Below are 12,846 nucleotides of genomic sequence, written 5' to 3'. Positions count from 1 at the left end.
AAATTGCTGCAGGAATTTGAGAACTGACTGAATAAAGCATTTGAAATTAGACAATTTTCGTGACGCTCTCGATGTTTTTATTTTCATTTTACACCCCTCTCTCAGAATATTGCAATAATGATTAAAAAGGAAAGAATGCTTACATATAAAAAATAACAAAAAACCATGAAAATTCATACGAAATTAGATTTAGGGCAGAATAAATAGAAAATGTGAAAAACTATTTATCTGAGTAAATCGATTCTGAATAAATAAACAAAATCTGATAAGTCTTTTTTTCTCTGTATGCCTGAAGGGCACTGGGTACTGAAATGCCACTGCGACATTCTTGCTGATTGTCTTTTGTGGCGGGCCCCGATTGCTGTGCACAGGTTACGGATTGCTCGTACTCATTGATGGAGTAGAACTGTTTTGTTGTAAACCTGTACCCCAATTAGGTACAACATAGTTGATGAAACTAATGACCTGCTTGGGATTGGAGCTCCATACTTGGTATGGAGTTAAAAGGTAACTTCCTAAGAAGTTGTACCTAGAGGAAGCAAGAGCTCCGCAAGAGCAAAGCAAATGCTCTGAACTCTCTGGTTCAGATTTGCAGAATCGGCAGGTGTCGTTCAACACTACGCCGATTTTCTTTAAATGATAAAAAGCGGGACAGTGTATGGTGAGGAGTCCCGTGATTATCCGTAGGTCACTACGATTTAGACTAAGTAGCTTTCTGGCGGTTCCAGGGTTCGGATAGATAAACTGTTTAGCTTGTCTACAGCCCTGTGCCTGTTGCCATTGGGATACTATTTCTAGCCCTTCCCAAGTTAGTAGTTCGCTTTTGATAGCGGAAATGGACATACCCAGAAACGGCTCGGGGCCAATAAACCGCTGAGCTGATTCCTGTCTTGCTAGGTAGTCAGCGTGTTCATTACCCTCGACTCAACAGTGTCCGGGCACCCAAAACAGAAAAACTGAGTTCTGTCGGGAAAGTTCCCGTATAGTTTCAATGCATTCCCAAACAAGTTTGGAAGCGCATTTGACGGACTTAAGTGCTAGTAGTGCTGCTTGACTGTCCGAGAATATACCGATTTTCGCATGTCTGTAGTTGCGTTGCAGACATATTTTTGCGCAGATATATATGGCATATACCTCTGCTTGATAAACGGTGGGCCATTTTCCCAAGGAAAACGTTTCCCTGATACCGGGTCCGTATATACCAGATTCCGTAAGGGATCCCATTTTCGAGCCGTCCGTATAAAAACTGACGATGCCAGGTGGAAGATTAGGCCCTCCATTGTTCCACATAGAGCGGTTTGTTTCAATCACTCTATATGGAATATCCATGTTGGTCCTAACATCCATCCAGTCGGAGACTGTGGTTAATAGCGGAGTTAGTTTGAACTCCCTAAGTATGCGAAGGTGGCCGATTTGGTCCCCTTCAAGAATAGTTTTTCTCCTTTGCAACCTTAGAGCGCCAAGCTCTGCTTCCTTTTTCACATGAAGATGTAGAGGTAGTAGGCAAAGCATAGCGTCTATGGCTGCAGTTGGAGTTGTTCGCATAGCGCTGGTAACCGAAAGACATGCAAGTCTGATCTGATAAGTATACTTTCAATCAGTTTTTCCTCTGATTCTCTCAACTGTTTAAAAATACATCACGCTTTGAGCACATAAGCCCTATCCGGTGCTGCCAACAAGTTCCACTTGTTCGAAGAAAAGCGAAAACCTAGCCATAACCTTCACATTATTTATTATTAGTATCAATTGCATGCACACTCAAACACCACTGCAATTTGTTTTACCTTGCTGTCATTCTCATCCGCCTCTAAACTACGTCCTTCTGAGAATGAACTATCGGAAATATCGAGTTTATCTTGACAGCATGTTATTTATAGAAGAAAAATAATGAATAACTTTTTTATTCAGTTGATAAATTGATAACAACAGTGAGATTGGGCTTACAAATAACTGAATCAACTAATCGATAATCTAATGATTAGTGTACCAGGTAACTGATTAAAAATGATTTTACAGACAATCGAGAAGTAATCGGACATCACTAATTCGACCTAATTGACACAAATCAAGAGTCGACATAGTTATAACGGGGACCCGCCAACAGCCATAAATACGATAGCCATACGGACGTTTGCCATACAGTACGTAGGCCATAATAGACGAAAGCCATAATGTATGTTAGCCATAATAGACGATAGCCATAATTTTGCTTGATGTTTCGGCTTATTGCGAAGAGCTACGAAAGTAGACTACAGCGATACTTTTTAGGTTGGAAATTCTCTTTCCCCTTTTTTACCCTTTTTATAAAATTCAATTCAACTATCATCTTGCATTCGACTCTGCTGTAATGTAATATACGAATGAAACTGAGAGGTGGGAGCAGTTCCCATGTAGTAAGAAAAGGTGAAATGCGCTGTGAAAAATCTGTTATCAATCATTGAAGTGGTAGCGAGTTATTTGAAGCCAAAGATTAAATGAAAATTTTATGTTACACGCTTTTCTTTGTTCAATAGATATAAAAGTTTTAATCTATTTTTTAGTAATTGAAGAATCCAGTGAGAAGGTCTTCTCAACGCAACTTTACGATACATGATGTAAATTCAGACTTCATGAACTCTGTCAACTGGAAGACGCTCTCAGCTCGAAAATTTTCTATGTTTCAGAAAGTCAATTTTCTCGGGTTAATACCAGTTCTCGGCATTGCATGCATTTTTAAGACATTCAGTATAGAAGAATTTTCGTTTTCGAACATTTCATGAACTGTGCGTTGTTGACCATGAGGCTCTACTTCCTGAATTCCGACTGAACTGAAATTGTGTTTAGGGACATTTTTCGAGAAAACAAAATTTGAAAAGACGGTGTTAATTGGCACTTTAGTATTTGTTTTGAAAATAGTTCAACAGGATATCCATGCTGCGAAGACGCATCGTCGAGGGCAAGGAACCAAGGCGGCCCCAAGCCGCCGAGGTTTCCGCAGTCCGAGCCGGCCGTCGACCCGCCGTCGGAAGCGGCGGCCTCTCGCATACAAACAACTGATCTACTGGTTTCCTAGGCTTACTCACCACTAGGGGTTATCCCCTAGTTTACGTCCGAACGAGCGATAGCGAGTAAGGACAGCATCCACCTCGGACAATCGAGTCGGCCGCGAGTGTTTCACAGATAATTTTTCAATTGGAATACTAGCTATTGTTAATTAAGTACTTCAATGTTATCGCAGCGCGGTGACAACATTTGAATAACTTATCAAAATATAGGATGAAGAACCGCAATAACAGTTAAAATTATTGCTAATTGTGCATTTGTTGTTGTGTGCTGCAACACAGCAAAAAAATTTAGCGTAAATTTATACTTGTTTACATGCACATAAGTAAAGTAAATTTGAATGCATAGTTAAATTTGCAGCTTTAAGTTTATATCAACTCAATGAACGACTTTACATGGTTTGAAACGATTCTGTATTGTGCATTATTAATGGCGTGAAATTGTGTATGTTTATCTCTTTATGTGCTAGAAACCGTTTTCATTTGTCCTAGTAGTAAATTTCTTTCGTTGGTACTGTGTAATAAATATTGTCTATATATTTTTTTTAAATAAGAGGCTGGTCAAATGAAAGTCCCGAAAAAGAGTTCAATTGAGCGTTAATGTTCTGATAATCTGCTGCTTTTGCAGGCAAGTGACCCTATAACTGTTGATGTTATTAACTCAAATTATTTTGGTTGTATTATCTAGAATGTCCTACTATAGGTTTCAAAAGTAATAAACACGGTAATGCAAATGATTTATTTGAATTGATGTTTACCGCCTTTTTAGGAATTTATCAAGCTGTTTCTAACTATTTTTTTCGTATAAAAAAATCACAACTTGAAGGCTATGCAAGGCGAATCGGGATGCAGAGTTAGTAAAAAATAAATCAAATCATCGATGCATATTGTACGATTTATAACTTTATAAAAGTTAAAAAAATACTCTGTCTCTTTTTTATCTGAGTAAAAATCTAAACAAATTCTTTCAGCAGCAAAACTTGATTGATGGATTTGTCAAAAATGGACCTGTGTACTAGACATACAAAAAAATCAAGCTCTGGCTGTTGTTCATGCTACCGATATCCCAAATGCTTACAACATTTGATGCAATTTATTTTAAAAAAAAACTTGTTTATTTGTGCATCGTGGAAGGTCAGTGAAATCAACATAGGTACAGGTCGGACTCTATTATCCAGAGTTTTGAAAAATATTTCACTTCGGATAAACAAAGTCTCCGGATTTTTCAATTATATTTTTTAATTTTTTTTCGTCGAGAATCATCATTATGTTAATAAAACGAATACTGTACTTAGTAAATATGCCGACATAAAATATAAAAATTATCTAGCGACTGTATGTCGATGTTTGTCAAATATAGAAAAAATGAAATGAGATGAGTCAATCATTTCACCTTTCTTTATGCCTTGAGTTTACTACGCAGCATATGCCACAAAATATTGTATGAATTTTGGCATTTCTAGACAAAATCGACAGAGAGGCAAACGTCACAGATATAAACAAAATCCAAAATTGGAAGAAAAATCATGACTCCGGATAATCAAACCAATTTCTCTGTATAATCGATGAAAAAAAATATAAAAAAAAAGATTCATCTCGTTCTTCATATTAAAAATTGATGACCAATAGCGGAAATCATATCAGCAGCTAAAAGATGAGCGAATTAAATAAAAATTTCGAAAATTACGATTTAGCAAGTTATGTACATGGATTTGCTTCAGCCCTAGGCTCCGAAAACAATAAATTATGAAATAATACTGATTAAACACATTATATATTTAGGAAACTATTATTAAATACTGGAATAAGAAGAGTTTAGAACATATTATGGCGATATATAAGATTCGAATAATTTAGAATAGAATATTAGGACAAATAAAATAATGAATCATTTCTGTACGCAGAAAAAATATTTTCAACTGCTAAGTGAAATTTCCAATATAAAAAATACTTTGTGCTGGTAAAATTAATTATCCCAGAATGTTATGTACTATATCTCCTGTTATCACTTTCAGTTGTTTAACATTGCATAATCGTAGTTACTGTGTTGGCAATTTTATTTCCACTTTTTACATCGTGAAAATCGCAAAAAATACTGCGTTAGAAATATCGAAGAGATATACAACGTGCTTTAAATAAATAATCATCTTTTATCCATGTTATGCAGAACAACATTCAATCAATCGTGTCTTAGCACCTATAAATACATAATGGCAAACGTTTTTTGAGCAGGAAAAAAATATAAAATTTTTCAATAATAAAAGAATTATGGCATACATACATTATGGTTATCGTACGTTATGGCTATCGTATATTATGGCTAACATCCATATGCGAAAATAATATTATGGCTAACGTCGCTTATGGCTATCGTACGTATGGCAACCGTCCATATGGCTAACGTATTTAGGGCTGTTGGGGTGTCACCAGTTATAACAAATCATGAATAGATATAATTTAGCGAACTTTGACATCATGTTTCATGTTACGGTATCATATTCCATACTAGAAAAATGAGTGCGCTCACAGCGTAAAAAATACCACGCGCCTCCATTCTGCGTCGGTTTCTAATGGAGACGCCCCTCTTTATGGCACATAACTTCATTCGCGAAATGGTCAGTTTCCGAACTGACTGACCTAAAGAACTTCACCATTTGTTTTGCTATAGCGAAATAGTGAACATCAGAAAGTGCGGCAACTTATCTAGAATACAGGCGGAAATCTAAAAAATATGTCAAACATCAAAAAACGCGCGTGCTACCAGCGATTATTGTAGGCATAACAGCACACTTCTGTGACAATAAAATCAACCCCATTACAAAAATTCACCCCAAAAAAAAGTCAGTCTACGTACGAGTTGCCTACATCCATCTAATTTTCAGACCGGCAATTGCTTTGACGCTATGCGCCCACGTTGCCATACCGAAGCAACCAAGCCGAGATCTGAACCTGGTTTAGAAAGCCACAGAAAGAGAAAAAAGAACGTTTATCTAGAAAACATACTAATTAGGGGGCCTGATCTACTTTGCTTTCCTCTGGCTGCCTTTATATACAAACACACCCGCCGACGAACGTAGAAGAAAATCGGTGTCAACACGATCCATCGAAAGCATTCGCGTACGACTTCCACTGAACTGGACTGGAACTGTTCTGAAAGACATTGCCCTCCACATCGGTCACCGGCGACGGATCGAAGTCGGGAACCTGACTGGAGGCCAGGCGAGCGAGCTTCGACTTCATCGAGGGGTTTTCCCAATCGACAGTCTCAAATCTGCTCTCCGTGGCGCCGAACGTTTCCTATTAGAAAAATAACTTTCCCTAACGTCGCGATTAGCTTTATCGTTTTTTTTTTTCTCCTTTCTTTTTTCAATCCATAAAAACCGTGAAGCCCATGTGTGGGAAACTGTAAACTCAGCCAAATCATCGTTCATTATGTGGTAAACTTCGTCCTAACAAGCGTCGTCATTTCGAGTGTCGCGTTGGGTGTTGGTTTCAACGATTGATGGTCCGCTCGGAAGCGACCAGACAGAGAGACAGGGTTGAGCACAAAATGAGAAATGTAAGCAAAATTAATTGCTTCCTGTGGCGGGTGTAAAATTGCAGCAGCGGCACGCCTCGGCACTAGCAGAGCTTGAAAGTGTTAATTTATAACCTGCACGGTCGCTATTCATGTGCTTCTTCGTCACTTCGTCACACGAACTCGCGCACAAAAGTGTTTCTTCGTTACGTAACGTTCCTACGGTTACGGTGCATTGTATATCGTTGCAGGACTGGCGGATACGGTCGGAAGGTTTCTGCGCCATCGAAGAATCACTCAAATCGTCCGACAATCTGGCCAAGGTTCAACCGTACCTGGAGTCCCTGCTGCGAACGTTACTGTCATCCGAGCGAAACCCGGACGTCATCGAGGACAAGGTGCGAATGATGGTCAACTTGGTCTCGCGGTTGCCCCTGGAAAACCTTGAAGATCGTGTCCAGCAGATTATGATCGGTCTGTGCCGGCAGGGCGGTCCCGGGAGCAACAATGTCGCGAAAGCGCTCATGCAACGGCTTCCGACGGCGGCGATTGTCCAGCGGTTGCTGTCCGATGAGTTTCTCCATGCCAAAAGTTCGAAGGTAGGTGGGATAGAAAGTAATCTTTCTGATACAAGCGAAAAATGGTTTTAACGCTGACACAATAGTAACATAAAAAGAGTGAAATTGTCCATCTATAGTAACATAAAAAGAGTGAAATTGTGTTCATAATACCCGATTGTGGTTTTTTGGTTTCCAATTCGAGAATTTGGAATTTGTGATTTTGATTCAGGGACTTTAGGACAATTTAGACTTATCGTTTATGTTTTAGATTTCTAGCTTTAAATATCAGATTTAAACATTCGATAGATTTGAACTTGTCGTGAGATTTTCAGTGTGAGGCTCAGGTGGTAGATATTGGATTCAAATTCTGATTCTGGAAGTTTCATTCATCTACTTCTGGCTTTAGATTCCCAAAACAGGTTTTTGATTATCGATTTGGGAATAATTTTAGATCCTAGACTTCCAAATTCAGTCCTGTAAATTCGAATTGATACCTGGTAATTTTTATTTGACGTATTTCATATCTTTTTGTGTATTCATAATGTTTAGTTTTGGAGTTTCGAGTCAAAATTTCTTCCAGGTTTTGAACAACAAAACCGAAGTCGGCCACATATTCAGATATTTAATTTGAGCACAACAAGCAAGGATTTAAAATACGAATTTTCAACTACAAATTCTGGCATTTCGCAACTCAAAGATTCAATTTTAGGCTCCTAATTGAATTCGAATCGTGGATATTACATCTTCATTTTGGATTCAAACATCAGATTTAAAATTTATGTTAGGGGTTTGAAATTTTTGGTTTTAGATAGTGGATTTTTGGTTGGCGAATTTTGTTTTGTTTTTTACCACTTGTTCTAGAGTCCTATTTTTCAAATTTAGAATACAAAATATAAATTCCTGTAGTTCGGCATTTAAATTCCAAATATAAAACACCGACCTTTGGATTCAAATTGGCAATCTAAATCACTCATAATATGAATTTCGGATTGCAGATATTGAATAAGAAATTCGAAGTAAGATAAAATGTATCAAGAGTAATTTCTTAAAAGGGCGTATGCATTTTGGCTTACGTTATCATTCCAATACATTGGAAGAATATTTCTTAATAGAAGTCCACCGACTCAGCGACACTCCTATGAGTACTACGGGATTGGAGAAAATTAGGAAATTAAATAGGATTCGCATCAAGCAAGCGATTGTTTAGTCCATTTAACGCTGGAAGGTGAACACGCCTTTCAAAGCTTTCAAAGCATTTTAGATCAGAAACCTTTGATTGAACAGAAAAACAGTCTGAGAGAAAAATGTAAAAAAAACTCGCTAAAAAAATTTTTCTTCCGGTGCGAAAATTTCTAAATGCACACTAAATTCAATTTACAAAGAGCTGAGTTTTTTCTTATTTTTTTTTAATCTGAAATTATAACAAAACTATTAGTAAAAAATCCAGGATGAAAAAATGAAAAACAAACATTGTTTTTGAAGTTTAGGTTTAAAAAAAAAATTTCGTCATTTTCCGAGATAATTCTACTCTAATGATGTTAAATGATTGAAAAAAATATTTAAGTTCAAAAGCCAGATGATGATTTACTTCATAAGTTCATTCTTTTTCAAGTTATTATGGTCTTAAGTCGAGAAAATTAAAAAATAAACATCAAATTACACATTAAATACAAAATGGGTTGAATATTCTCTTCTATTTTATTTTCTCTTGTAACTATACATTATTCTAAAACTTTCAATGCGAAGACCTGCACGGAGAAATTAAAAAGAAATATTTACTTAAAAGCTTAGTTCTACACTATTTTACAAATTTCAATTAGAGAAATATCAAATTCCACTGATGCAGCATTATTTCAATAGTAGGTTCGAATCATAAAGATCTCGGTAGTAAACGCATTCGTTTTCGAAATATTTCAAACTTAAGTTTGGAAATTTTTAGTTTTCGATGAAAATACGCTTTATTGTGAGTTGACAGAAATTTATTGAAAATGACGGTACCACTATTCATTTTTGTTTTTTGACAGCGAGAGGATAAGATCAATAATTTCATTTCTAACTGCGAATTGAAATTGTAGATTTTGAGTTTTAGTTTACATTAGCTTTGATTTCTGATTTGGGATATAAAATAACATTTAAATTATTTAAAATGAGAATAACAGATTTCATATTCTCTATGTTTTTAAGATCTAATCTGAGAGTTTTTAGATCTAAAATCAAAACTTTGAAATACATAATTTAAAATCGAATTCCGAGGTAGGTGAGTAGGTGTAAAAATAATAAGTTAGAAGAGTGCTTACATTGAGAAATTTATAACTTTGAGGTTTGAGAATCTATTCTTGAAGAAAATTTTATACCTGAAAAATCTTTGTTTGCTAGATTTATTTAAGTTAGAGCGTAAAAACTTCAAATTAATAAAAAAAATGTTTTTCAATGGATATTCAAACAACTGGCAACACTCGAAAATGTTCGGGAAAATTAGTGGCAGCGGCCTCTTTAAGTATTTCTGTGAATGTGCGCTTAGAGCGCTCTTCAAGACCTCGCCTAATCTTGTCTTGGCGCTGTATGTCCGCGGGGCATGCGGACAGCTCATGCGTCTGCCCACAATAGAGACACTCTTCAGCTTCTTTATCACAGGCATCATCCACATGTTTCTCTCCGCATTAACCACAATATTCTTTATTGCCGCAGTTGATGGGCGTATGACCCAATCCATATTCGCAGTCCCGGCGAAAGTCACGAGAAAGCAGTCTGATTGGGTGTAAGTTTTTACACCTTTGTCGAGCGATATTGAGTGCAATTGCTTGCAATCCAGTATCTTTACCAGCTGAGAGCTGGAATCCTCAAAACGGCAGGTTCCAGCCTTCAGCAGATCCTCGACAGCCAGTTTCGAGTCAGTGGCCACGCCGTCCGGTCAAAATTTATATGTTTTCTGAATTCCTCAGAAGTGTTTTTCATCAGAAATTTTTTTTCTGAAAGACGTTGTTGAAATACGAAATTTGTCGAAAAAACGCAATTCAATTTTTCAAATGAAAAATTTACATCACGACACTGCCACTCGATATTTTTGGACTTTTTGAATAATTTTCTTCAAAATGTAATCTCTGTTGACATATCCGGATAACTACGAAACGAAGATTGCTTAAAGCCAAAATAAATTAAACTTGATTTTTTTAAAATGCTGCAACTCCAATTTTACTCATAATATCTCGAAGGAATAATTATTTTCCATCTGAAATTTTCTCAGGAACACGATGAAATTATCAAACCTAAAATCAAAATTTATCCATTTGCGGTTAAATATTGATAGAGGCGGTTTTTTTTGTATGAAAAACGGAAATTATACATGGATATGTTCGGAGTTTAGCACCTCCTTTCTGTCAGAGGCTGCCTGCTCATTTTCCATACGCTTTTGATAACCTCTAATGTGCAAGGTTCATGCATGTCAAGTTTAGTAAACATCAGTCAAGGCGTTCCGGAGATATGGTAGAATATGTATATACATGCAGCGATTCTAAGACAAAAAAAATGTTTTCGAGTGCTCCAATATTGCAGAGATTAATCACTAGCCAAAAAAATCAACTCGTATTTTTTATTTGCCTATTAGGATTAAAAAAATCACAGGAGGGTTGTGTGCAAAGCCACGACCGCAAGGATGAAGTAGAATACTTTTACAAGAAAGATAACCTGGCTGCTTGCATGTCGGTCATTTTTTCTAGTACATAAACGTTGACTAATCAGATCAATCGAATTTTGCGCTTCAACAAGGATTGACCATTTTTAATAATATAGTAAGTTGCTTGTCATGATTGGGGCGTAACAATTTTGAAATTTTGGTTATGCGAAAAATTAATTTTTATACAGATAATTAAAATTTTTCGGATGCCGTGCTGATGAAAAACATAATTTAGTACGTTCTGAGACACGGAGATAAAGTAAAATTTATAACTTTTACGAATTTAAAGATGTAAAATAACTCAAGAGAAAATATTAACTCTTCAATCATCCGGTTTTTAATTTCATCCTGAAAAGGACAATTTGTTGTTCGATTCAATATCGGATAAGACACCGATCACATCTTGGCGTTATCACGGACAGTGCGAATAAAGTATTTCTTGTGATAAAATAAACAGTGAAAATCTGATTTAACACTCAAAACATGAGCCGTCTATCATGTGTTGTCAAAATGAGTCAATTTTTCATTGAATGCATTTACTAGTGCCCGCTATCGCACAGTGCCTCACTGCATCAGCTGCCATGGATGCTGATACCCGCTGCAACTGCTACGCTATCCGTAACCATGCCACAGTTGTGGCTGTATATCGCTGGTATCCACTGCACTGCTGCTGCTAAGGGAGGACTGCTGTTGTCGCTGTCTAGAACTACTATGAGCGGCTTCGGTTGAAACAGGCTCTTATATAGGCCAAATAGTATAGTTTAAATTGCAAGGTATATGATTCTGTCGACCGTGCTTGGGAAGCAGTCATGTAACGACCAATCAGAGGTCGAATTTTTCGTTTTTGCAAAGCTTAACTATTTTCAATAGTTCAATAGTTTGGATAAAAAAATTACAATTATCTTTATTTGGGAAGAATCTTAGAAGATTTTCCAATCTATTGCTGCAAGAACGAAGGGAATCCATCGAATGCTAACCGATTTATTCGCATTTGAAATTGGACATATTTTTCACTTTTTTCGGTTTTAGATTTTAATTTCACTTCGCTATGTAGCCGAACTTCCTGAGAGAAATATTCCACTTCAAAAAGCATTTTGCGGTTCAAAATCGGTTGCTGATTACAACTTTTGAGCTGCCATAACATTGGGGGAATTAAGATACACGGACAACATGCACTGTGGAAGCTATTTCACATTCAGTAAATTCGACGGGTGCGACAGATTGCTTGCTTGCGTTGACAAAAATTATTAACTTTCAATGACTTGTTTATTTGCCTTGAAAAAGGCATTTTGATTTCCAAAATTGGATTTCCTGATGGCAATCTTCATGTTGCCTCAACAGTGGGGGAATAATGGCTGTCTGGCGACACACGCTGAGAAGAACCGCGCTGCTCCTGAAACGTGATGACCAACCACAGGGCAAGTGGTTCGTTTAATTTGAAGGCAACCACAGGCGCAACCCGCTGCTATGGTCTGTTACTGCTGAGTGCCGATATCTGCTGTAACTGCTGTCAACGTTGTGGACGGTCCATCCAGTTCACCTTCCGACTAATGAATATAGCTAGTTTTCCCAGAAACACTCTTTTATAGCCGAAGGGTGCTACGTAATAGGCCACGCCTTTCAGTTCAGGTTTACCATTCCTTTATGTTCTTTAGACGAATTATTCCACAATTCGCATTTGATTTTTATATCCAGCGAACAAACACCGATGGTGCTCTCACACACGCAACGGTTTCAACTCGTATCTTATTGCGGTTTGTAACATCGAGCGATTTCGTTTGCTCGCTGTTGCGTGTTGCATCATGTTGCAACTTGGCAGCTGAGAGACGACGAAACCCTGTTTATGCTGATTGATTGAATCGACTTCATATTAGCTCTGTATAGTCGAACTAACTGTCTTTATGAATGCGGTCTAACAGGGCAGTTTGTTATTCAAAGTTGGTTATGCTGATCGCAGCCTTTGCGCTGCCCTTACAGTGGGGGGTTTACTAAATAAAGTAAAAGTAAAAATTAGACAACTACAACAGAATTTGATTGCGTCCCGCACAGAATGTT

The 12,846-nt window shown here is 37.1% G+C and overlaps 1 protein-coding gene across 2 annotated transcripts in view; it reads left to right on the top strand.

The window, feature by feature from the left end:
- The window catches only part of LOC129726444 (uncharacterized), a 58,227-nt gene that overhangs the window by 13,187 nt on the left and 32,194 nt on the right, over positions 1-12,846 (top strand). For both annotated transcript variants that reach the window (XM_055683140.1, XM_055683141.1), the window contains exon 2: positions 6,810-7,157. In XM_055683140.1, coding sequence (XP_055539115.1) covers positions 6,810-7,157 — 348 coding nt within the window. The remainder of the gene's footprint in view (positions 1-6,809; positions 7,158-12,846) is intronic.

The sequence above is a fragment of the Wyeomyia smithii genome, chromosome 3 (genome assembly GCF_029784165.1).
Source record: "Wyeomyia smithii strain HCP4-BCI-WySm-NY-G18 chromosome 3, ASM2978416v1, whole genome shotgun sequence".
NCBI lineage: Eukaryota > Metazoa > Arthropoda > Insecta > Diptera > Culicidae > Wyeomyia > Wyeomyia smithii.
The sequence above is the reverse complement of the archived record's forward strand: the minus strand, read 5'-3'. Positions and strand labels throughout refer to the sequence as shown.